The following is a 24,444-nucleotide window of genomic DNA, read 5'->3' as shown; positions in this document are numbered from 1 at the left end:
AAACCTATTTTTCAAAACCTTTTAAAAATATATTTTTTCACCATTTTGAAACTTTTTTTTCACACAGTGAAAAGAGAGGAGAGGAGGAGACATTATAATTATTGTTCACCAAGGAATAACATTGTATAATTAATTCCAAAAATATTTTTACAATCTCATTTAATTTGTTTACCATCAACTTTTCCTGCTACCGTGTCTATTATTCGCGTCACCATGGAAGCAGTCCGTTTGTGACATGTATTCGCCATTTTGACGCCACTTGCAGTATAGCTACAGCAGCAAGAAGTCTCTAGCAATCGCTTGCAATCACTCAACATAACAGATGTGAATTTCTAAAGGTTTATGTCGTAAAGAAAACATGCGACATATCATACAGCACTGAACAAGGTAATCTCTTCAGATCATGAATATCGCACTTGAGAAATGTTCTTATGCTGATTTGTCCTTTCCCTAACTTCTTGTAGCGTGTGTTGTTGGTTAGCTACTGTATATACCGTATCTTCTATTACGCTAGCACTAGAATAGCGGTCTAGCTAGATTACTAATGGTGATAGCTGGGATCCGATCCGTATAACATTGCATAGATGGGTCGCTAGTTTGTTGTGTTACAATCAGGTTTTATGACAATTCATTTATATTGGCACTGTCGTGATCGTGTCAATTTGGAATAATTATAGAAGATGTTTGACCTACTGCTAGCGAGCTAACTTAAACATATACTGTAGGTAGCTTGATCTTCATTCCAGTGACGCTGCTTTTTCGGTATGTAAGGGGACGCGAGCTACAAGTGTTCTACAGATTGCGCAGTTTGGATGCAGTTATTTTCCCCTAGACCTATCTAAACCACAGCACGGTTTTTATGGCAGCAGTATAATCAGAATAGCTATATATTGCCCAAGCAAATTCCTTGTTTGTGCAAACTTTCATGGCGAATAAAACCCATTCTGATTCTGATATATTGTATTGAGACAATGCATGTTCAAGATTACGAATGGTTATTTTCTGTCTCAACACTTTCAGGTGGTGAGCAGAGCATTCACTTATGCCAAGAACCGAAGAATACATACAAAGCCTTGTTTAATGCGTTTAAAAGAGATTTCCAGGTTTCTTGCATGCTGATTTTCCAGCACTGACAGTCAAATCGAGTGTATAGAACGTGCTTGAAAGCATCCTCTGTCCACGAATAGAAGATGAGAAGCCTAAGCAACGAGCAATACCTTTGCCCTCATAGAAATGGGATTTCATTTTTTATTTCTCCATTTTGACCACATCCCAAGAATAATCAATGATGATATTTGGATTATTACCCCAGGAGCTACACAAACAGCTCCTGGACTCTAAAAACTATCAGAATCGAACGAATGGGGTGGAAGAGCTGAAACATATTCTTTTGGACTTGGACCTGAAGCCAATCCCCTCTGACAATATTATAGAGTTTATCAGTTTCCTCCGCAGGCTACTGGACGACAGCAACTTTAAAGTCTTGTATGGGACTTTACAGGTCATAAACCTTCTTATTAAGAAATTGGATTACAATGTAGAAAAGTATTCCAAGCATATAGCTTGTGCGGCACTGAAAACCCTTGGAGATACTCGCACTGTCACCAGGAATGAGTATATGAATGTATTTCTCCAGTTGATGAGAAGTGTTGGACCACAAAAAGTGTTGGACCTTGTTCTGGGACACTTGAGGCATAAGAACTCCAGAGTCAGAGAAGATGTCATCAATATCATCACGGCTGCTATGCTCACCCACCCCAGAAAGGAGTTCAATATCCCCAGTCTTTGTTTTGAAGTTGCACCTTACCTGGCAGACAGTAAAATGAAGGTCCGTCATGCAGCCCTCGAGCTGTTTGCTGTTTTTGACTATTGCCTTGACCCAGGGAAGAAGCAGCCCCTGATGAAGGCTGTGGACAGAGTTGAGCTCAGTGGAGACGTGGAGGGCCTCATGGCCGCTGTACATGCCAGAAGGGCCAGACACCTGCTTCCCAAGCTGTCCTCTGAAGGGATGGTAGAATACGGCCTTGTGGTCCCCAGGTCTGGACGACGGTCCCTGCAGTGCGGCTCGGGGGCAGACCTGGAGTGGGTGCTGAGCGGAGGGCGGGGAGGCAGTGCCCGCAGTGCCCGACAGCAGCCAGACCCTGACAGGCTGTGTGGCTATGGGAGCCTGGGCTCCCTCACAGACGACCTGCCCCTGCAGAGGCGGATCGTCAGCGCTGGGAAGGGGAAGAACAAGCTGCCCTGGGAGAGGTCGAGTCTCCCCTACTCAGAGGACGCCCAGCCAGCGCGGGTCCTCCAGACGAACGCGGACCAGGTGGGTCATCCATGAGTATTTAAAGTTTCTTAACATGAAGTATTTAAGTTTCCTAATAGGAAGCCTATTTTATAACAGAAAGCATGTGATTGAGATGCGAAGAAATTTCCTATGATTCACCTATTTTTGATTGAATGTTTGTAATGCTTGATATAAGAGGGCACAGATGGAGAAGTGGAGTCTAGACTTCCACAGCCTCAGGTAGCTAATGCAGATTTTGCCCTTTAGTTGACTTTGATAGGCAAGTATGAAACAGCTATCAACGCTTTGTCAGTCACTGATTGACTAGGCTTGTGGTCTGAAAATGTATCCTATTGACTTTGAAATCACCTAGTATACCACATCAAGAACTGTGTGTTTCCATTGATTTGTTGTTCCACAACCAGGAGTTTTGTCAGTGTCCTGATTGCAGAGGGTTTGAAACTAGCAGGCTTGTCACATTTGTAAGAATCATTTGGGCTTCGTTTGATGGAAAGCCCGTTAACCAAGGCCCCATTAGTTGAAGATTTCCTAACTCATGTTGGGGATTATCAATCAGCGCAAACCTTCAGCTGCCCAGATGTAATAAAGTAATAATATTAATTCTCTACCCTTAAGACCTTAGAATAAAAAGTCTGACTGCAAACACAGCTGTGCATGGAGGAGGCTTATTTGATTCATCTCACCGGAAATAAGCAATGCAATATGTTTAGGAGGAACACAATAAAAGGAGCTATTGACACAATATTTCTACATTGTCATTTCAGATGTCCTACTGTTGCTTCCACTTCCAGCCCATACTTCTGTTTCAGTCTATTTTAGTCTGTGGCTTTTAATGTGACAGATTACCTTCACATTATTCATGGCTTAAGGAAGGCTGTTGTGTGAATTGATTAGTAAAAGCATCCAAGGTATTTTCTATTGTATGAGTGTATGTATCTTCTAGTGAATGATTCTGTTTACACCAGTGCCCTGTATCCCAGCAACCCCACGTCCACACACTTGTGCTCTGAGGGCGTGAAACATAATTGGAGAATAGATCACATCATAAGGCCTAATACAGCTGGGAATGATTGGAGCTATTTAATGCTCTTGTGTTGATTGCAACCCCTGGTGTACCACAATGGAAGCTGCCAGAGAAACTGAGGGTTGGAAAGATGTTTGTCACTTATTGATTGTACAGTGCATTGGTGCCATGGTTACATGTAGCTGGTAGAATCCTGCTAAAACTACCTGAGTATGATAGAATCCTGCTGAAACTAGCCGAGTCTTCAGGGGCATCTCTGTGACATCCCTTTGTTGAGACAAGTGGATGGAATTTCAGTAGACCCATATTAAACTCTCCCTCAGTTCTCCTTTTTGTCACGTTTTGTCATTTGAACTTGACCTTTTCTTTTTGTATTCTAAGATGATAATCATCCTGCCATGACATCGTCTTCCTTCGCAGGTCATCCGTGAAGATGGGCTGTCCCTGTCCAGGAAGCTGAGCCCAGAGACTTATGTCCCCAGCTTTGGTAGGTGACCCTCCCCTCTCTACTTTTTACATGGATGCATCAGGAGCACACAAGCCATCGAGTTAGCCAGCTGCTAAATAAGACCTGCTGAATTGGATTAGCATGCCTCAGTCAAGCCATGCTACTGCTCTGCACGCACAGCCTCCAGATGAGCAGGTTGCTAGGCTGCAGGGCAGATACGTGCTGCGTACGGCCACAGCGTACAGGCCTGCTGCCTCTCTGGCCTGCTGCCTCTCTCTGGCCTGCTGCCTCTTTCTGGCCTGCTGCCTCTCTCTCTGGCCTGCTGCCTCTCTCTCTGGCCTGCTGCCTCTCTCTCTGGCCTGCTGCCTCTCTCTGGCCTGCTGCCTCTCTATCTGGCCTGCTGCCTCTCTCTCTGGCCTGCTGCCTCTTCCTGGCCTGCTGCCTCTCTCTGGCCTGCTGCCTCTCTCTGGCCTACTGCCTCTCAGGCCTGCTGCCTCTTTCTCTGGCCTGCTGCCTCTCTCTCAGGCCTGCTGCCTCTCTCTCAGGCCTGCTGCCTCTCTCTTAGGCCTGCTGCCTCTTTCTCTGGCCTGCTGCCTCTCTCTCAGGCCTGCTGCCTCTTTCTCTGGCCTGCTGCCTCTCAGGCCTGCTGCCTCTTTCTCTGGCCTGCTGCCTCTTTCTCTGGCCTGCTGCCTCTCTCTCTGGCCTGCTGCCTCTCTCTCAGCCTTAAAATGTGTGATGATAGGCAGGCCAGTATATCCTGAGCCCTTGGCAGGTGTTCTGCCCTGCATACTGGGGTTATACTGTGTAATTTGGTCCCACGCTAATAGTCTCTTAAATAATCTTATTCTAACGGGTGCAGGTGTATTAGTAGTTTAATGCTACTATAGTAGTCATGGTAACAAGGTGGGCTGCTTTGTTGAAGTGGCCCCCACTAGCACTAACCATGTATACGTTATCGCCACCTGATGTTTTTGACTTTTGACTAAATCATGTAAAGTAGCAACCATGCACAATCTAAGTGTGAGAACCCCCCCCCCCATGCAAGATAAGGCAAGACTGGACTTGACTTATTTTTTCTTATTTTTTCACCGGAGCAGCCTGTAGAATTTGCCAGAAAAGTTTACTACCAAGTACGAACAAACAGCGGCTGAACAAGTTGTACTCTCACAAATTCTAGTTTTCCCTCGTGACTTAACTTAGATTTGTTAATGGAAACTTATCAAAGGTATCCAGACCAGAACAATTGTCAGCAAACTTGGAGTAGCTTACAGTAAATGTCTTATATCAGGTTAACTAGCCTGACCTGTGTGTTCAGTCAGCGTAATGGGTCGTATGACTGTTACCAAGTCCACTGCGGGTGGTAAGCGGAGGTGTGCAGGAGGTGTGCAGCAGGTGTGCAGCAGGTGTTCAGGAGGTGTGGTGTGTTCAGGAGGTGTGGTGTGTTCAGGAGGTGTGGTGTGTTCAGGAGGTGTGCAGCAGGTGTGCAGCAGGTGTGCAGCAGGTGTTCAGGAGGTGTGGTGTGTTCAGCAGGTGTGCAGCAGGTGTGCAGCAGGTGTTCAGGAGGTGTGGTGTGTTCAGGAGGTGTGGTGTGTTCAGGAGGTGTGGTGTGTTCAGGAGGTGTGGTGTGTTCAGGAGGTGTGCAGCAGGTGTGCAGCAGGTGTGCAGCAGGTGTTCAGGAGGTGTGGTGTGTTCAGCAGGTGTGCAGCAGGTGTGCAGCAGGTGTGCAGCAGGTGTTCAGGAGGTGTTCAGGAGGTGTGGTGTGTTCAGGAGGTGTTCAGGAGGTGTGGTGTGTTCAGGAGGTGTTCAGGAGGTGTGCAAGAGGTGTGCAGCAGGTGTGCAGGAGGTGTGGTGTGTTCAGGAGGTGTGCAGGAGGTGTTCAGCAGGTGTGCAGGAGGTGTGGTGTGTTCAGGAGGTGTGCAGGAGGTGTTCAGCAGGTGTTCAGGAGGTGTGGTGTGTGCAGCAGGTGTGCAGCAGGTGTTCAGCAGGTGTTCAGCAGGTGTTCAGCAGGTGTGCAGCAGGTGTGCAGCAGGTGTGCAGCAGGTGTGCAGCAGGTGTTCAGGAGGTGTGCTGTGTTCAGGTTCTGCAGAGCCCCCGTCCTCCAGGAGACGAGAGCCGCTGACCAGACTGAGGAGGAGTGGAAGCTTGGATTCTGATCCGGACATTTTTAAATCTACAAACTTCCCTGCCACAGATGGAGGTGAATAGTCCAGTTTGAACATGTAACTAACATGGGAATGACCTGTGTTGGAGGCTTAGTATGAGGGTGTGACTCGGGTTAAACACACTTCAAACACACCTGCTTCTGTCCATCTTGATGGAACTTGTGAAGGTGACTGCTGTTGTGTTGCAGTGGCCACCAGAGGCCGTCTCCTGTCGGGAAACCCTAGTGTGGAGCGAACCTTCTCGCTGTCCTCCAACCCCCCCGCCCAGGGCTCCTTCCTGCTGCCCTGCTACCCGCTGGCGTACCTCACCGCAGGGGGCCCCTCCCCCACCCCGCCCCGCAGGGTTGAGTCCTCTGTGTCCATGTCCAACACCTGGCCCAACAAGAGGGACAGCAGCCCGCTCTGCAGAGAGCCCAGCCCTTGGACACACTCCTCAGGTTAGCATGGGCCCTCGGCACGCTAGCCTAGCGCTCTGAGGAGGTGTGTTTGTGTGTGTGAGGAAGTGTGTTTGTGTGCTGAACTTGTGCATGTGTTCCAGGTGAGGCCAGCTCCAGCAGCTCTCCCCGCCCGCTGCGTGCGTCTCTGGTGAGCTCCTCTTCCAGCACTTCCTGCTTCCGCCGGGCACTGAGTAGCACACGGCTTGCTTTGCCTGTGACTCCAGCCAGTCCTGCCCAGAGAGACCCGCTCCAGCCCCAGAATGGCCAGATGTCCCACCCTCCCCCGGGGGGCCAGCAGGAGAGGGGCATGCTGCAGGAGCTGTCCCAGCTGGGCCTGCAGGAGAGGGGCATGCTGCAGGAGCTGTCCCAGCTGGGCCTGCAGGAGAGGGGCATGCTGCAGGAGCTGTCCCAGCTGGGCCTGCAGGAGAGGGGCATGCTGCAGGAGCTGTCCCAGCTGGGCCTGCAGGAGCCAGAGGATGAGTCCCTGGACAGACAGGAGGTCAGGACTGTTCTGATTCCACATTTAAAACATCCTTAGATCCTGCTGCCATTAGTGATGTTGTTGATACGGTGCACCCACTAGATTCCCACATGCAGGGCCTCCCTTTTTCCCCTTCTCTCTCTCTCTCCCCCTCTCTCTTTCTCCCTTTCTCACTCCCTTTCTCTCTCTCTCTCCCTCTGTGTCTCTCTACCCTGACTCTTCTGTCTCATGTGGATGTGTTTCAGATGCTGAACTCGTTGCGCTCCCTGCGCTGCAGCGCAGCTAAGAAGCGGGCCAAGGTGAGCGTGAGCGGCTCTGACCCAGACAGCCCTGACTCGGCCGTGAGGCTGGACCTAGGAGTGGAGTCCCCGCCCCGGGCCTCCCCCACGGGGGCCAGCCCCGCCAGCGAGAGTGGCCTCTCCAGCCTCTACTCCCCGCCCCTCTCCAGCCTCGGAGGCAGCAGGACCAGGTCGGTCACCCACACGCCTGCTTCAACCACATCTGATCTTTTATCAAGATATGAGGGTTCTTTTTATTTTTGAAATTAAAGTTATAATAATCTTGTGACAGTGGGGGGTGTTTTTATCTGGGGGGTGGGTTATACTGTTCCACAAATTCATGCTAAGATGGTGTCATGACTAATGGATCTAGAGTGAGACATGTTGGAGTACTTGAGTCCCTGGGAGAGAACCAGAAGGCTCATTCTCTCTCCCATCTCCCCAGCCCTGGGAACTCTGCCTCCTCCAAGCCTCGCATGGCCAGAGTGCCTTCTGAAAAACTGAGGTCTTCTGTGTCAATGGACTTCTGCTGCCTTCAAGGTACACACTTCCAGTGTAAAGTACTATGTGTGAGTCTGACCACTGTGATTGGACTAGGTTTGACCCTGGTACGTGCTCAGGGCCACTCAGTCCTGCTGTTGTTGCAGCCTTGCCACCCCAAGATAGAGTCTCAGTTGCGGTCAGCGTGATCGGTCAGAGAGTTCCATACTCAGGAGAAGAGCCCTCCCCCCCTCCTCACAGACCCACCGGCAGAGAGCCAATCAGAGCTTTGCGGCCTGCCAAAGGTAGGTCTGCACCCTGAGAACTGCAGCTTTCATTGAGTTCTCTGTGTCTCTCTGTGTCTGTCTCTCTCTGTGTCTCTCTGTGTCTGTCTCTCTCTGTGTCTGTCTCTGTCTCTCTCTCTGTCTCTCTCTCTGTCTCTCTCTCTGTGTCTCTCTCTCAGATGGACTCTGCTTCCTCGTTCACCTGCAGTTGTTCTTCCTCAGGTTCCCAGAGCTTCAGCTCCAGAACCTCCCCTAACCCTAACCCTGCTTCTGACATGTGTGAAGGCGTGGTTGGTCGAGGTCAGTTCCTGCTGCTCAGTTAGGAGCGCTCCTCAGCGGAGTGTCTCTGTGCTGGTATCCATGCTGCTCTGGTCACTGTGCTCTGGTCACTGTGCTCTGGTCACTGTGTTCTGGTTTAATCACCCATGACCTGGCCCAGTAAAGACATGTTCATGTCAGAGTTTGTACCAGTGCTCAGCTAACACTGTGGCCTTGTGTCATCACAGAGCACAGTGAGAGTTGGCTATAGGAGTGAGAGTGTTGGGCTAGACGTGTCTGTGTCTCGTCCCCAGGTGTGTTTGGGCCTTCAGGCGGCAGCCAGCCAGCTGCGGCTGTGACAGCAGCGCAGGGAGACCAGCTCCCCGGCCAGCTCCCTGCTGGGGTGCCCCCTGATGGGGTGCACGGCCTGGTGGTGTCTGGGAATCACCTGGACACTGAGGACACCAAGGTCAGCCAGAGGAACATCCTCTCTGAAACATCCCATCAGGCACGTCACACAGTCCTCATCAGCTAGTGTTTGTACAGGGCTCAGTCTGAGTAGACTGTACTGGTCTGTGTGTGTTTTACTGTTCAGGAGAATACGGGGGCCTCCAGGGACGCCCAGCCGCAGGGCCAACCTCGCCGACAGCCTCTCCCAGGGGCCACGGAGGCCCTGGACTCAGCCCTCAGCACAGGTACCATCTCAGCCTGATGCCTCCTGGTGTTCTCTGGCCAGCAGTGCGCTCGTCTCCCCAGCAGTAACCTTCCTGTCTCCGTAGATCTGCAGCTGAACAATGACACGCTGGCCCCCATCCAGACAGATTCGTCCCCTGACTCCTCCCCCACCAGCCCTCGGGGGTCCCAGAGCCCCCCCCTCAAGCCCAGCCCCCCCGAGGCACCACCTAACCCCCGAGCCCTGCCTCGCCTGAGAAGAGCCCCCAGCCTCAGCACTACACGCCCCTCTCTGTCACACAGCTCTGGTCAGTAGAGCTACCATCTCCCTCTCCTTCTTCCACCCTCTTCTCTCCTCCACCCTCTCCTCCACTTCTCTCCTCCCCCTGCCCTCCCTGTTTCTCTTAACAGTCTAACTGTGCTGCCCTGCAGTTTGAATAGACCAAACAGGCTGTTTTTAAGCACTCAGGTTCAATCGTTAGTCCATTACAGCCAGCGGAGCCTGGTTAAATGAGGTATTCTCCAGGGCTAATATGCGTCTCTCCTGTTATGACAGCCTGCGTTTAATTCGCCTCCACCCACGCATAAACAGATTTCTGTATTTTCTAGCTTTTTATTTTATTTTCACTTAACTAATACAGGTGTGTGTGTGTATGACGTCTCCAGACGAGCTCTCTGCAGGCAGCGTGGGTCAGAAGAGAGATGCAGATCAGCAGCCACGTCCGTTCTCCAAGCCTGAGCAGGCTCTGGCCCAGAGCTTCAGACTGCTGAACCTGGAGGACTGGTGAGACACAGCCTGCACCAGCCAGCACACACAGCCTGCCCCAGCCAGCACACACAGCCTGCCCCAGCCAGCACACACAGCCTGCCCCAGCCAGCACACACAGCCTGCCCCAGCCAGCACACACAGCCTGCCCCAGCCAGCACACACAGCCTGCCCCAGCCAGCACACACAGCCTGCCCCAGCCAGCACACACAGCCTGCCCCAGCCAGCACACACAGCCTGCCCCAGCCAGCAGAGAGATCAGGATGGTTGGATCCCTCATATCCATGTGTTGATGTCTTGTAACAGGGAGAAGAAGATTGAGGGTGTGGCCGTGGTGAGGAGCCTGGCGCTGTTCCATCCTGACGTGCTGCTGGGGCGCCTCCACGACGTGTGTGTGGCCCTCATCCAGGAAGTACGACCCCACTTCCCGTCTGTCCTCCAGTGCCTCCTCACACTCCTGTGGTTATGCCCTGTGCCCTGATTTCTGCTCATGAAGAGAATCTTCCCCAGTAGATTCCTGCCCCCTAGCTTCCCCCCAGGGGCCTGAACAAGCCTCCTAACCCTGACCTGATGTTGTGAATACTGCTCCCCCCCAGGTAAAGAACCTGCGTTCGGGAGTGTCCAGGGTGGCGGTGGGCGCGGTGGGGGAGCTGTTCTGTCAGCTGCAGCGGGGCGTGGACCAGGAGCTGGAGGGGCTGGCCCGGGCGCTGCTGCTGAAGGCCGGGGAGAGCAACGCCTTCATCAGGCAGGACGTGGACGCTGCCCTGGACAGCATGGTGCAGCACTGCACCCCCGCACGCTGTACCTGCGCCCTGATCGCTGGGGGGCTGGGGTCAGGACCACACACACACACACACACACAGAGCTACCACGCCATGTATGTACCTCACACACACACACACACAGAGAGCTACCACGCCATGTATGTACCTCACACACACACACACACACAGAGCTACCACGCCATGTATGTACCTCACACACACACACACAGAGCTACCACGCCATGTATGTACCTCACACACACACACACACACACAGAGCTACCACGCCATGTATGTACCTCTCACACACACACACACACACACAGAGCTACCACACCATGTATGTACCTCACACACACACACACACACACAGAGCTACCACGCCATGTATGTACCTCTCACACACACACACACACACAGAGCTACCACACCATGTATGTACCTCACACACACACACACACACACACACAGAGCTACCACACCATGTATGTACCTCACACACACACACACACACACACACAGAGCTACCACACCATGTATGTACCTCACACACACACACACACACAGAGCTACCACACCATGTATGTACCTCACACACACACACACACACACACAGCTACCACACCATGTATGTACCTCACACACACACACACACACACACACAGAGCTACCACACCATGTATGTACCTCTCACACACACACACAGCTACCACACCATGTATGTACCTCACACACACACACACACACACACAGAGCTACCACACCATGTATGTACCTCACACACACACACACACACACACAGAGCTACCACACCATGTATGTACCTCTCACACACACACACACAGCTACCATGCCATGTATGTACCTCACACACACACACACACACACAGGCCACTGTGTAGGAACACACTTCATGTCAGTGTTAAAGTAACCACTGTCACTAGACAAACCATACACTTCCTGATGTGGCTTCTGGGAATGACAGGGTTTGTATTGTTGGGGTTAATGCATCATCTCCAGTACACCAGGCCAGCTCAATCAAGCACTGCTGAGTGATGAGAGAGAACACCTGTAGTGAGGTGTGTGTGAGGTGTGCGTGAGGGGGCTGGACTGTGTGGGCTGTTCTTCCCTAACAGATGTTCTGACCTGCAGGCACCTGAGCAGCGTGGTGAGGAACCGCACCGCCCATCACCTGACCAGTCTGGTGGAGAAGATGGGGGCCACACGCATCCTGTCTGGAGGAAAGCCGAGCGAGTCACTCACCGAGCGAGTTCTCCCAGCCATCACCAGGCTGGCCCAGGACTCCTCTCAGGAGGCTAGGTGAGGGGGAGGTGAGGGGGCGGGGGAGGGGAGGGGGCGGGGGAGGGGAGGTGAGAGTGCAGGGGAGGGGAGGTGAGGGGGAGGGGAGGTGAGGGGGTGGTGAGGTGAGGTGAGGTGGGGGAGGGGGTGGTGAGGTGAGGTGAGGTGAGGGGGAGGGGAGGTGAGGGGGTGGTGAGGTGAGGTGAGGTGGGGGAGGGGGTGGATGAGAGGTGAGGGGGCGGGGGAGGGGAGGTGAGGGGGTGGATGAGAGGTGAGGTGAGGGGGTGGGGTAGGTGAGGGGGAGGAGGTGAAGAGAAGTCAGTCAGCTTTTTCTTTTTGTGCAGCCCGTAACAGAATACCGTTACTTACAGAACTAAGGAACATTTCATCTATCAAATCCTTCCAAAAATCCATAAAACATTGGTTATTGACTCATCAAATATGCAGCCATAATCCTGAATAATGTGTTTATCTTTGTCGTTATAGTATGGTCTCTGTGTGTGCTTCTGTGTGGTTGTTGTGTTCTAATGTGTGTCTATCCACTTTTACCTGTGTCTACTTTATATGCTACTTGTATGTTTTTCTCATGTCATTAACCGGCCAGCTGTCATGATCTGGAATAGTGGCTGTGTCATTTTACTTGTGTATGTGTTACTTGTTTTATGTTTGTTGTTGTTATTGTTGTAACGTATCTATTGTTTTAAGGCATCAACCTTCCAGGGACAGATGAAAATGAGCCTGTATGGCTAAATCTGGCACATTTACGTGTTGAACTCTGTGCTCATGTTGATTCATGTGTGTTGTCCCTTTAAATAAAGAAATCAAAAACAAAAAAAGGAGAGGGGTAGGAGGAGGGGAAGATACTCAGAACCAGTGCTGACATGCTCGTCTTTGGCATGTTGCCTGTGTAGCATGCTGTGTTCAGGTTCATGTTGCCTGTGTGGCATGCTGTGTTCAGTCTCTGGCATGCTGTGTTCAGTCTCTGGCATGCTGTGTTCAGGTTCTACGGCCGGCGGATGTTGCTGTTCCTGTCGTCGCACCGAGACTTTGACAAGATGCTGGAGAAACACATCCCTGCCAAGGACATGGCTGCTGTGAGAGACACCGTCTTCACTCTCAAGACCAAGGTAAGGCGTGTCAGGCTGCGCACCTGTTCATATTGATACCTGGATGTTACTGCTGGGTTGTGGAGATGGCTGTATCACTCTAAGGGGAACAGAGAGGTGGTTTCCAGGTGTTATCTGGGTGTTGTGGTGTGGGCAGGGTCTGGGAGAGATGCCCCAGGACACGCCCTCAGCCAGGGGCCGGCGCTCGCTTCCAGGCAGTGGGACGGTCAGAGCCTCGTCTCTCACCAGGGAACCCCTGCTCACACGGTAGGAAAGCCCCAACCCTGCTGTCTCCCTCCGCCCTCTTCCCCTGCTCTCTGTTGGTCTGTGTGGTCTCATCTCTGGGGCCCATGCAGGGGCCCTAACCCTGCAGGGCCCCTAACCCTCCCCCTAACCCTACAGGGACTCCCAGTCCAGTGTGAGAGGCCAGGTCCAGAGTGTAGCAGATAAGACGGAGTACGTGAAGAACATCTCTGCTCTGATGGCTTCCAAGGACTTCAGAGAGCGCATCAAGGGCATCGACCAGCTGGTGTCTGACTGCGAGCTTAACCCCGCCCTGGTCATCAGCAGCATGTTCCCAGTACGCTCCTCCACCAGGCCTGCCTGCCTGCATGTTGTTTAGGGACCAGTTTATCACCAGGACTTGGGTATAAACTGAAGCTCCCTGTGGCCAAGCATAATCCCTCTCTTTTCTTTCACCCTTCCCCTTCTTCCATCCTTCCATCTCTCCACCCCTCCCTCCATCCCACCCTCCCTCCATCTCTCCACCCCTCCCTCCATCCCACCCCTCCCTCCATCTCTCCACCCCTCCCTCCATCCCACCCTCCCTCCATCTCTCCACCCCTCCATCCCTCCATCCCATCCTCTCTCCATCCCTCTCTCCCTCCCTCCCACCCTCCACCCCTCCCTCATCCCACCCTCCCTCCATCTCTCCACCCCTCCCTCCATCCCACCCTCCCTCCCTCCATCTCTCCACCCCTCCCTCCCTCCACCCCTCCATCCCACCCTCCCTCCCTCCATCTCTCCACCCCTCCCTCCCTCCACCCCACCCTCCATCCACCCCTCCCACCCTCCCTCCATCCCACCCTCCCTCCACCCCTCCCTCCACCCCTCCCTCCATCTCTCCCTCCCTCCCCACCAGGTGTTTGATGCCTTCATGGCTCGTCTACAGGAGTCCAACAGTAAGGTGTGTCTGCATGCTCTGGAGGCTCTGCCCAGGATCTCGTCCCTGATGAAGGAGCACCTGGGCTCGCTGGTGTACCTGCTGGTCCCGGCCGTGGTGGACAACCACCTGAACTCCAGGAACAGCTCCATCTACAGCGCTGCCATGGAGGCCCTCCACGCCCTCACCCTCAACCTGGGTAGGTTCATCTCCTCCACCAAGGTCAGGGTTCATCTGTGCCCGAATGGAGAACTAGCTTTGACCTTTAACCCCGTCTGACCTATGTTTACCAGACACTAGTCTTCTCCTGCAGCCGCTCTGCAGCAAGGCCCAGTTCCTCAGCGGAAAAGCCAAGGTGGATCTTGTAGAGAAGGTTGCTGGTATGTTTACAACCACTCTGCTTCACACCATTCAGTCTGTTATCGCCACAGTGGCATCCTGTCTTCTAATATTTTACCTCAGCATGTTTGTTACCATTTCACCCTGCCCAGACCTGGTGGCAGAGCTGTACCCCCGCAGGCCCCAGATGGTGGAGCAGAGAGTGCTGCCTCTGCTCTGGCACCTCCTGGGTTCATGTGGAGGCAGCGTCCAGGGCCGGGGGGGCATCCTGCGGGGGGCCAGTGCCAGCCTGTGTCTCGCTCTCCACACCCACATGGGGCCCAGCCTGGTGGACCTGGCCGCCGCTCAGCCTGCCAACATCCACACCAGCCTGAACGAGCTGCTCCGGAGCCTTCCATGACCCGCCCGCTTCCTACTTCAGATCAAACACACAAACCAAACCTGGACAACAACATTGACCTTACTTGAAGACAGAGATGTACGACATTTCTACTAGTGCCTGCACTTTTATCGTTAGAAAATGTTACGTCCTTAAAGATGAGAGCCCTTAAATCATCTCTTATCTCTCATATATATGTTTTCTAATGAAGCACCTCTCACAAAAACAGCTGTTAGCATCAGGTCTCACCATCACACTCCACCTGCTCTCTATGCACTTTGAACGCGTTGCTCACCATCATGACAGCATGATGATGCTGGATGTATCGTCCTATCACTGGCACCGTTCCTTTTTGTTGAGTAATCTCACACGTACTGTAGACCAATCAGAGAAAACCTTGCAGAATGTAATGTTTAAATGCACAAAAAAATACGTAAACAACCTGACAGACGCTGTTTTAATGTGATCTGCTACTTCTAATATGTGTTATCTACGCTTGTTTTTGAGATTTGTAAGAGTGAAGATTAGTGACGATTCTACAAAACACAGCTACAAAGTGTAATTGCACAGTATTACCCTAATGTTATCGGTGTGCTGTACTGTAAAATGTTACAGTATATAATTGATATATTGTGTATTTTTTGACATTTCTACTGTATCATGTGTTTGTGTGGTGAGTTGCTATTGTCCTAGTTGGGTTTTTTTCTTTTGCATGACCAAAAGGTACTGACAGGATAAAAAAAACTATTTATATTTTTTAAGAAATCTATATGTACTAAGATGCCTGAACCAGCTTTGGGTTTAAACCAGTTGTACTGGGTGAGTTAGACATGGGACATGTTCAGCTTTACACTAACCATCGATACAGGACCAGATGCCCACAGCTCTCCCTTTTGTTTCAGTATAGTGCCAGTCTTCAAAGTAGCCTTTCACTATTCTATTGTTAAATTATATTAACTTGTTTGTTAACAAGATAACAAGACATATTGCTACATAAATAAAGTGTTTTATTTCTGTAAACGTGTTCCCAGTAGGCTTATTTATATTTAAGATCCTGTAAAGCAAATTCCATGATTTGCTCCTCAGTACATTATATATGTGTGAAATGAGTTCCTGAAAGCATGTGCAAAGCGCGAAAACGTTGTCGCACTGAAATGTGGAGTTAAATCGTTGAACAGTTTCTCTCCCGTTTTCAGCTCAGGTTTTGTATAGGCGGAGCCAAAACCCGACGATCTACGTCACTGCGACCTATCTACGTCAGATCACAGACGGTTGCATTCTGTTACTTAGCTGGTATGATGCAAAGACAAAGTAATTAATACATAAAACACTCAGAGACTGCAGGTAAGTCTGTTCTGATATCTGCAATTGATTTAGCTAATGTTGCTGTTGTTGTTAAATTCAATAAATTCGAGGGGGCGGAGATTCAGCTCCTTCAGGTGACACGCCCCCCCAGTCTCAAGCAGAGAAGACTGCTGATTTTCTCATGATTTCAAAGCCTAATTTAATTAGCCAAATTAATTTGGATTCTTCTGTGGTGTGATGAACTTAAAACTCATTTTTTTCAATTCCACTTTACGGGATCTTTAATTGGATGAAGTTCAAGGCACAATGTTATGAAATGGTACATCCCACCTGTATGCATACTGCATGCAACAGTACTACTTAGCAAGGGCAGCTGCAGTACCTACTAAAAGTACAAAGAGATGGTATGCTATTTGGTACACAGGGTGTCTTGCAGAGATGCAGTGTGCTACATAACAAGGCATCATAAAAACATTTACAGTACAGGATTTGCTTTTATTTAAAAGGTACAGTATATAAATACACAGTTGGTTTAAGGTGAAGTTCACCCAAAACGTACCACCTGTTTTCTAGTATTCTTGTTCTTCCACAGGTGTGACTGTTTACACCAATCCTGGTGATCACGTGCAGCACTTTTGTCTATGAGTGAACTATCCCTTCACAACAGCAAAGCTAAGGACAAGGCTGTCTGAAATAAAAGCAGGTTTCTCGAGACGGTAACAGCTGTCACAGTGCCCCGCCCAGGGGCAGGAGGAGGGTAACAGCTGTCACAGTGCCCCGCCCAGGGGCAGGAGGAGGGTAACAGCTGTCACAGTGCCCCGCCCCGGGGCAGGAGGAGGGTAACAGCTCTCACAGTGCCCCGCCCCGGGGCAGGAGGAGGGTAACAGCTGTCACAGTGCCCCGCCCAGGGGCAGGAGGAGGGTAACAGCTGTCACAGTGCCCCGCCCCGGGGCAGGAGGAGGGTAACAGCTGTCACAGTGCCCCGCCCAGGGGCAGGAGGAGGGTAACAGCTGTCACAGTGCCCCGCCCCGGGGCAGGAGGAGGGTAACAGCTGTCACAGTGCCCCGCCCAGGGGCAGGAGGAGGGTAACAGCTGTCACAGTGCCCCGCCCCGGGGCAGGAGGAGGGTAACAGCTGTCACAGTGCCCCGCCCAGGGGCAGGAGGAGGGTAACAGCTGTCACAGTGCCCCGCCCAGGGGCAGGAGGAGGGTAACAGCTGTCACAGTGCCCCGCCCAGGGGCAGGAGGAGGGTAACAGCTCTCACAGTGCCCCGCCCAGGGGCAGGAGGAGGGTAACAGCTGTCACAGTGCCCCGCCCCGGGGCAGAAGGAGGGTAACAGCTGTCACAGTGCCCCGCCCAGGGGCAGGAGGAGGGTAACAGCTCTCACAGTGCCCCGCCCCGGGGCAGAAGGAGGGTAACAGCTGTCACAGTGCCCCGCCCAGGGGCAGGAGGAGGGTAACAGCTGTCACAGTGCCCCGCCCAGGGGCAGAAGGAGGGTAACAGCTGTCACAGTGCCCCGCCCAGGGGCAGGAGGAGGGTAACAGCTGTCACAGTGCCCCGCCCAGGGGCAGGAGGAGGGTAACAGCTCTCACAGTGCCCCGCCCAGGGGCAGGAGGAGGGTAACAGCTGTCACAGTGCCCCGCCCCGGGGCAGGAGGAGGGTAACAGCTCTCACAGTGCCCCGCCCCGGGGCAGGAGGAGGGTAACAGCTGTCACAGTGCCCCGCCCAGGGGCAGGAGGAGGGTAACAGCTCTCACAGTGCCCCGCCCAGGGGCAGGAGGAGGGTAACAGCTGTCACAGTGCCCCGCCCCGGGGCAGGAGGAGGGTAACAGCTGTCACAGTGCCCCGCCCAGGGGCAGGAGGAGGGTAACAGCTGTCACAGTGCCCCGCCCCGGGGCAGGAGGAGGGTAACAGCTGTCACAGTGCCCCGCCCAGGGGCAGGAGGAGGGTAACAGCTGTCACAGTGCCCCGCCCAGGGGCAGGAGGAGGGTAACAGCTGTCACAGTGCCCCGCCCAGGGGCAGGAGGAGGGTAACAGCTCTCACAGTGCCCCGCCCAGGGGCAGGAGGAGGGTAACAGCTGTCACAGTGCCCCGCCCCGGGGCAGAAGGAGGGTAACAGCTGTCACAGTGCCCCGCCCAGGGGCAGGAGGAGGGTAACAGCTGTCACAGTGCCCCGCCCCGGGGCAGGAGGAGGGTAACAGCTGTCACAGTGCCCCGCCCAGGGGCAGGAGGAGGGTAACAGCTGTCACAGTGCCCCGCCCAGGGGCAGGAGGAGGGTAACAGCTGTCACAGTGCCCCGCCCCGGGGCAGGAGGAGGGTAACAGCTGTCACAGTGCCCCGCCCCAGGGCAGAAGGAGGTAGGCATGTCCAGCAGGTACCATGGAGGCTCATTCAGAGTCTGTTTCTTTTGCATTTGTATAATGAACCAGAGAACGTTACTTTGGTTCTGTTCTTATGAACAACATGCTGAAGCCTGTTCAAGGTCTGGTTTATTTCCCCTTCTGGGACAAGAGAAATAACCACGGCTTGGTTTCCAATGCTGTAATTAGAAAAAGTTTCAAAAGCTGCCTTGTTAAACTGTACACTTAAAATCATTCCACCCACTAATTTTCTCATTAAAAAGATAATAGTGGAGTCAGCCAGAGACACAGCTAACTGCTCTACACCAGACCTACAGGCTCTGTGGCATCCACACACACCATACGGTAGGTCTTACTGGAACACATCACCTTGGTCGGGTTAGGGACCCCTGACCTACATGTCACACTGGCTGCTTCCACAATACTGAAGCTCGACGAGCTGCAGCTGTCATACTTTATCTGAAACCAAGATATCTCCGACTAACGATCTACGCAGAAGCAAAACACTCCAGTTTTAGATGCCAAAACGTTAACACAGTTTGTACAGCCTATTGAAAGTTAATCAAATAAAAGGAAATTCACACATTCAGTATCTTCTAAATATACTATTTCCATGTAACACAGTGGAAGTGCCACACCTCTTGCTACAGCGGTGGATACAATGATCTGTTTCCTGTTGTTTCTCCCTGTTATAGATCCATATCCAGGATGTTATATATATCCATATGCAGGATGTATCTCCCTGTTATATATATCCATATCCAGGATGTTTCCCATAATAGTTTATGCTTAGCAAAACATATCAAAATAAGAGAGAGTCCTTGTAGCTAAGGACAACCCCCATAGACCTGAGCTGACTTGGTAGCTATGAAAGAACACAAAGTACATCTCATGTGTTTCTAAGGCAGAATATGTTCATCTGATTGGGCCGGAGGGAAATATTCCAAAATGTTGTTATTGTCCCCCGGGTTATGGTTGGGTTGGGGGGCGGGTGACCAGGGAATGATCTTTGTGTGTGCGTTCGTTCGTTAGTTTGTTGCTGACTTTGTGCTACTAGCGAGCGGTCGGGTCACTGACTGACCCAAGGGGGACTACATCACTGCTGAGGGACAGCATGTTTACTATTGACATTAGAAAGAACAAGAGAGCATGTAAAACTATGACCATTCAGACACAAGTGTGGTTCTGTCACATGACAGGATGCAGCAGCAAATAGGTGTATTCGACTTCATGCAGCACTTCAAGCACTCGCCGGCGCTGCATGAAGTCAAATACAACCAATGTGACTTTTTGGACTCCAGCACCAGTCACATGACTGGCTGTTAACGAGTGTGCTATCATCTGGCTCCAGTTCTCAGATCAAGTGCTCTGTGGCTCCACCTCCTTCAATGATCCATGTAAACCAACCATTCAACCACTGGACCAATCAACTGTGCTGCTAACTGCTGGTCAGTGTGGTGGTAACTTCTCTTGATGCTCTGTGGAGATGAGGGATCACATTCCTCAATGATGCCCCTCGTCAGGGACCAGATGGGGATGTCCCGGTTCAGATGTCTTGGGGATGTCCCGGTTCAGATGTCTTGGGAGGGTCCTGGTTCTCTGCCAAGTGTAGCTTTTGTCTAGACACACACATTAAGGAGTCAAGCCAAAGAGAATAAACCAGGAACTGAAGACAGAAGATTGAAATCAGGTGAAGATTATGGGAATCCCAGGGATGACAGAAAAGGATACATCGATGTGCTGAGTTCCTCTAGCTGTGGAGACGAGAAAGAATGTAATCAGCACATGAGATGTAAAGTATAGATGCAGATAGGAAGAGATGGCAAAAGTACACACATCTTTCAATCAAGTAGAAGTTCCTTTTTTTAACCTTTTGTTAAAAAAAAAATCAAGCTTTTGAATCTTTGAAAAAATATATTTTTCAACCTTAAAAAACGTTTTTTTCAAAACCTTTTTCTGTAATATTCTTTCAACGTACTAAACTTATATATTTTTTATTGTTGCCTTCTGCCTTGCTGCATGGTAGCTTCTTAGACTAGCTTACGTTTGTTGGGCGTGATAGCCCAACTTTATACAGAAATCTACTTCACTATTTATTTGACATCTTTTTACTTTCACTCCTCAAATGTTTTACACAAATATCTGTACTTTCTACTTCTTACAAACAAAAAAGTTTGAAAAAGTTTGAAAAAGTTTGAAAAAGTTTGAAAAAGTTTGAAAAAGTTTGAAAAAGTATTTTTGAAGAATTATTTTGTGAAGAATATTAGTGAAAAAAATATTTTTTTACATTTACTAATATTTGTCAAAACTTTGTTATCAAATTTTTTTCTACTTTGTTTCAAAAATATTTTTTCAACCATCTTTTTTCAACCTTTAGAAAGTTTTTTATAAACGTTTTTGTTTGTTTGTAGGAAGTAGAAACTACAGATATTAGTGTAAAAAAAAAGTAGTCAAAGTAAAAAGTAGTCAGAAAAATGTATAAAGGGGTCATTGACTGATTTTATAGGGTATTTCACACTATTTCTTAAGGTCTCCGATTAGGGTATGTAACATTGGTTGGGCCACTATGCGCCCTAATGCAACCCTGTGAAATAGCCCTAGAATGAAACGAGAGGTTTTCTCCCTTTTATGGTATGCTCATGAATATTTAGATGAGCTGATTGGTTGGTTTACAACAAGCAAAGCTGCAGAGCAAAGACGCAACATAGCCAAACATGCATTGTGAATTGTAAATTTACATGACAAAACTGATTATGTATTCGAATGAAACACAGTCAGGAAAATGAAATAACGTTAGCCCCATTGCCAATAAACTAAATCATCACACATTCTACCTATGCTAGATACAGGACACATTAGCATTGCTAATAACTGTTAGCGACAAAATCATACTTACAGCTTGCGGTTGTGATGAGCATAGGTTGGATGTTTACGTACATTTTGGGGCGTGACAAAGGTACAGACCAGAGCCAAAAAAGGTGGAGCTGCCGATGTGACGTCAATTCGGTGGCTTTTTGGAAACCGCCCGTTTTACAGCAGCAGTTTCAAATTGTGAGATTTACATAGGAAAGAGGTGTCAATGGACTCAATGGTCCATTTTACCCACGAACTGTCGTTATTCAACTATGACAAGGTAAACTTGGTTTTGCAGTCAACAACCCCTTTAATTAAAGTACTGATACCAGAAAGATTTACTTAAGTACAGTAACAAAGTATTTTTACTTTGATACTTCCCATCTCTGCACATAGGAAATTTGTGGTTCAGGTAAAAATAAATATGAAAACATTCATGTCACATGATGCAGATGAAGTCAGGTCAATACGGGTCAATAAAGTTGTATTTCTCTGTACTCTACAAAGGGCAACTGTTTCAGTTCTTCATCTACACAAAGGAAGTCATTACACAGCCCATCTGCTTTAAAACATGATCATTTCAGGGCCCTTCTGTTATGGTTACAGAGTATTTTTGGCATTGTACTCTTTAATGAGCTGAAGGGTTTTTACACCAACCTCACACATACCACAGAAATTCACCTTCCAGCACACATACCAACCACAGCATGCTAAACGCCAGATGCTAATAATAGTCATCTTCCTGCTTGTCATGGGGTTAGATATAGCTCCAGCTATGCTGCGAACACTGTGAATAAAAGACCCTTTGGATGTGTGTACAGGAAGGCCAACAATGATTACAAACCGTGATTTATCACAAATTGTGACAAATCATAAACAAGTTAAAGGCTATGAGTCCACATTCCCACACATCGACAACCTCAACATTGTGTTTCTCAAGGCTTGTGTGTGTGTGCTTGTGTCTGGATGGGAGCGAGCATTCTCACGTTGCACAGCAGGTGCTCCAGGTTGTGATCGGCAGCAGTCTTCCTCTGGTCCTCCGACAGCTCCTCCACATGACTGTCCAGGCTGAAGTGCAGCCGAGCCAGCTTCTCCTGCATCTCTCGCACATGTTCCAGCTGCTGGAACGAGCACACCTTCCCTGGAGGAACACAGCCCAGGCTTCACTCTCCTCATCATCCTGAGCCCACCCCCCCCGTAACCAGATACCACGCTAGGGGAAGCAGACTGTGAAGACTGTAACATCTGAGTCAGGATGGTTTGAGGTCGTGTCAGAAAGAAAGAAGCTGGAACCCATGGAGAGTTATTTGTAGTTGAAGACACAAAATGCCAGTTGGGCATGAGGCTGGTCCAGAGCCAGACCTAGCTACGTTTACACCCAGTAACAGTGTACACCCTGGAGGGCGTCCATGGTCAACTTACCAAAAGCCTGCAGTTTGCCGGAGTGGAAGTCGTTGAGTAGGTTGAGGAGGCCTCCTTCCATCTCCCTCACGTCCGACACGTCTGTGAGGAAGGAGTGCTGCAGGGGGGACGACTGGTTCACCTTGCTGGCGCCTGCAGGCTGCGGTGCCCTGGCCTTCTCCCTGTGAGGTCTGGACACAGCAGAAAGAAAACAGCATGTTTACCATCACACACAACAAAACTGAAACCACACAAATGCTGATTCAAGCCTTTACAGACAACTGATATTGTGATACTATGAGTGGTAACAGACCTCCCAGTCTTTGGTGGAGCGACAGTCACACTAAGCGGCTCTCTGGACTGCCCAGCTGCCCCTGCTGACCTCTTGAACTTGCCCCTGGGTTTGGGAGAGGGGGGCTGGGGGAGACCCAGAGAGAAGGTGGCGCTCTTGCTGGCAGGGAGGATAGAGAGCTTGCGGGGGTTGACGGGGGGAGGAGGGGGCTGAGGGAGGGACACCTTGGGACTCCTCTTCTTGCGTTTGTCCTCCATGAGGCTGTAAGAGTGCAGCTCTCTGCCAGACGAGAGGAGCCTGTTCTCCAGATGTCTGGAAAATACCAAGGCAGCAACTTCCTTGTTCCTTCACAAAACCAAATGTTCACGGTTAGGTGCATTGCAGGTGAAATAATGAAGCTGTATCCAACTACTTACAGAGTGAAGTCTAATATTTATTCAACAACAGTATGCTGAGATTTGGACAAGCAACCATGATGAATGATGTATACTCTGGAGAGGGTTTATACGTGACAACTAAAGAGGAGATATTAGCATTGGAAGCTGATTCCACTTCCATCCAACATTATAACATCTTTGATGTTAGTTCACCAAGCTTAATTCTCCGGTTCTCATGTTTCTCTATAAAATGTATACACAAATTGATTAATTTTAGACAGTTTCCACCTATGTAAATACTCCTGTATGAAACAGCAGACACAAAGCGATTTATGGATTTTCTTTCCTTGTCGGTCTGACAAAAGCTGCAATTGAATCTGTGCCGTTTCTAAGCAACACTTAAATGACCTAGCTCTACAATTTTTGTTTGAATTTCATGATCATCTGATCGAGACTGTTAGCACTACATTAAGTCGCATTATGAGGTCAGAGTTTATCTGTGAACCACTTTACACGTTACAACTAGCCTACTGTTTTTCTTCACAGATGGTTGAATGTAACAGAATTCTGATTCCGCAGTTTCCCTATCTACTAGAATACCCTACTCACCATATAGGTACTCACCAACCGTGTAACCTACTTTTGCATGCTACATTGGGCTAAATGTGGTAATCATGTAACTCTTACATTGCAAACGTGATGATTAGAGTATGCACACTAAGATTCAACCAATCAGACACTCTCCAAAGATGGCCACTAACCACAAAGCGAATTTAATTGTAGGCTAACAGATTAAACCATCCATGTTACCGCAATCTGCGCCTTCTGGTAGCCTACTTGTCAATTGTATGTAAATAAGACTTTCATATGTAACTCGTTTTTTCGTGTTGATGCACTTGAAATAATCCGTGAAATAAACAACTACGTTCATCGATAGACAATACGCTCTTCACTTACCAAACGTAGGATACGCACCAAAATCAGAGCAACGAACACTGCGTCGATTTTCTTTTCTTTAGATTTACATGAACAACTCCACTCTTATCGCATAAATTGATCAAAACCATCCATCTGATGGTTTTATGCTCAATATCCTCCGAGAAAATAAAATGAATTAATTCCCAAGAGCGGTGTTTGTGCGCTCGTCTCTGGTTGTCCTGATAAATAAACTGTTCTCCTCGTCTTAAAGGGCCAGTAGGACGAGCGGTTCCAGGATAACAAGG

At 50.0% G+C, this 24,444-nt stretch overlaps 2 protein-coding genes across 7 annotated transcripts; one reads left to right on the top strand and one right to left on the bottom strand.

Moving 5' to 3' along the window:
* Positions 1 to 266: 266 nt before the first annotated feature.
* On the top strand, positions 267 to 15,645 carry LOC136949437 (TOG array regulator of axonemal microtubules protein 1). Of its 4 annotated transcripts, none has more exons than XM_067243727.1 (23): positions 267 to 387; positions 1,021 to 2,314; positions 3,741 to 3,807; positions 5,846 to 5,965; positions 6,119 to 6,367; positions 6,469 to 6,866; positions 7,094 to 7,317; positions 7,572 to 7,666; positions 7,774 to 7,911; positions 8,113 to 8,190; positions 8,463 to 8,617; positions 8,744 to 8,843; positions 8,928 to 9,128; positions 9,487 to 9,604; positions 9,893 to 9,998; positions 10,183 to 10,418; positions 11,503 to 11,670; positions 12,650 to 12,776; positions 12,913 to 13,022; positions 13,158 to 13,335; positions 13,897 to 14,116; positions 14,211 to 14,297; positions 14,409 to 15,645. In XM_067243727.1, the coding sequence occupies exons 2-23, from the start codon at positions 1,286 to 1,288 to the stop codon at positions 14,654 to 14,656; spliced, it is 4,452 nt and encodes a 1,483-aa protein (XP_067099828.1). In that variant the 5' UTR covers positions 267 to 387; positions 1,021 to 1,285; the 3' UTR covers positions 14,657 to 15,645. The 4 variants fall into 4 exon arrangements, with proteins under 4 accessions (XP_067099828.1, XP_067099827.1, XP_067099829.1 ...); XM_067243726.1 differs by having other exon boundaries at positions 7,747 to 7,911; XM_067243728.1 differs by lacking the exons at positions 13,158 to 13,335; positions 14,211 to 14,297; positions 14,409 to 15,645 and having other exon boundaries at positions 7,747 to 7,911; positions 13,897 to 14,110.
* Positions 15,646 to 18,198: 2,553 nt separating this feature from the next.
* Positions 18,199 to 24,253, bottom strand: ccdc28b (coiled-coil domain containing 28B). 3 transcript variants are annotated; one of them, XM_067243578.1, is made up of 6 exons: positions 24,179 to 24,253; positions 22,866 to 23,189; positions 22,574 to 22,743; positions 22,138 to 22,292; positions 20,030 to 20,052; positions 18,199 to 19,917 (listed from the first exon to the last, which is right to left on the bottom strand). In XM_067243578.1, exons 2-6 carry the CDS (start codon positions 23,099 to 23,101, stop codon positions 19,845 to 19,847), a joined length of 657 nt encoding a protein of 218 aa, XP_067099679.1. In that variant the 5' UTR covers positions 23,102 to 23,189; positions 24,179 to 24,253; the 3' UTR covers positions 18,199 to 19,844. The 3 variants fall into 3 exon arrangements, with proteins under 3 accessions (XP_067099679.1, XP_067099680.1, XP_067099678.1); XM_067243579.1 differs by having other exon boundaries at positions 24,197 to 24,231; XM_067243577.1 differs by lacking the exon at positions 24,179 to 24,253 and adding an exon at positions 23,831 to 23,895.
* Positions 24,254 to 24,444: the final 191 nt, after the last annotated feature.

The sequence above is a fragment of the Osmerus mordax genome, chromosome 9 (genome assembly GCF_038355195.1).
Source record: "Osmerus mordax isolate fOsmMor3 chromosome 9, fOsmMor3.pri, whole genome shotgun sequence".
Classification (NCBI taxonomy): Eukaryota; Metazoa; Chordata; class Actinopteri; order Osmeriformes; family Osmeridae; genus Osmerus; species Osmerus mordax.
This window is presented reverse-complemented; position numbering and strand designations above follow the sequence as displayed.

Bases quoted from the DNA above. Each gene is read 5' to 3' on its own strand.
- LOC136949437 (XM_067243726.1), top strand. From the start codon at position 1,286: ATGATGATATTTGGATTATTACCCCAGGAGCTACACAAACAGCTCCTG. The intron at 7,318-7,571 runs GTCGGTCACCCA...CCATCTCCCCAG, and splicing joins CTCGGAGGCAGCAGGACCAG to CCCTGGGAACTCTGCCTCCT. The intron at 8,618-8,743 runs GTCAGCCAGAGG...TTTACTGTTCAG, and splicing joins TGGACACTGAGGACACCAAG to GAGAATACGGGGGCCTCCAG.
- ccdc28b (XM_067243578.1), bottom strand. From the start codon at position 23,101: ATGGAGGACAAACGCAAGAAGAGGAGTCCCAAGGTGTCCCTCCCTCAG. The intron at 20,053-22,137 runs GTGAGAATGCTC...TCGTCTCCACAG, and splicing joins TGGAGCACCTGCTGTGCAAC to CTAGAGGAACTCAGCACATC. The intron at 19,918-20,029 runs GTATCCTTTTCT...GTGTGTGTCTAG, and splicing joins GAGGAACTCAGCACATCGAT to ACAAAAGCTACACTTGGCAG.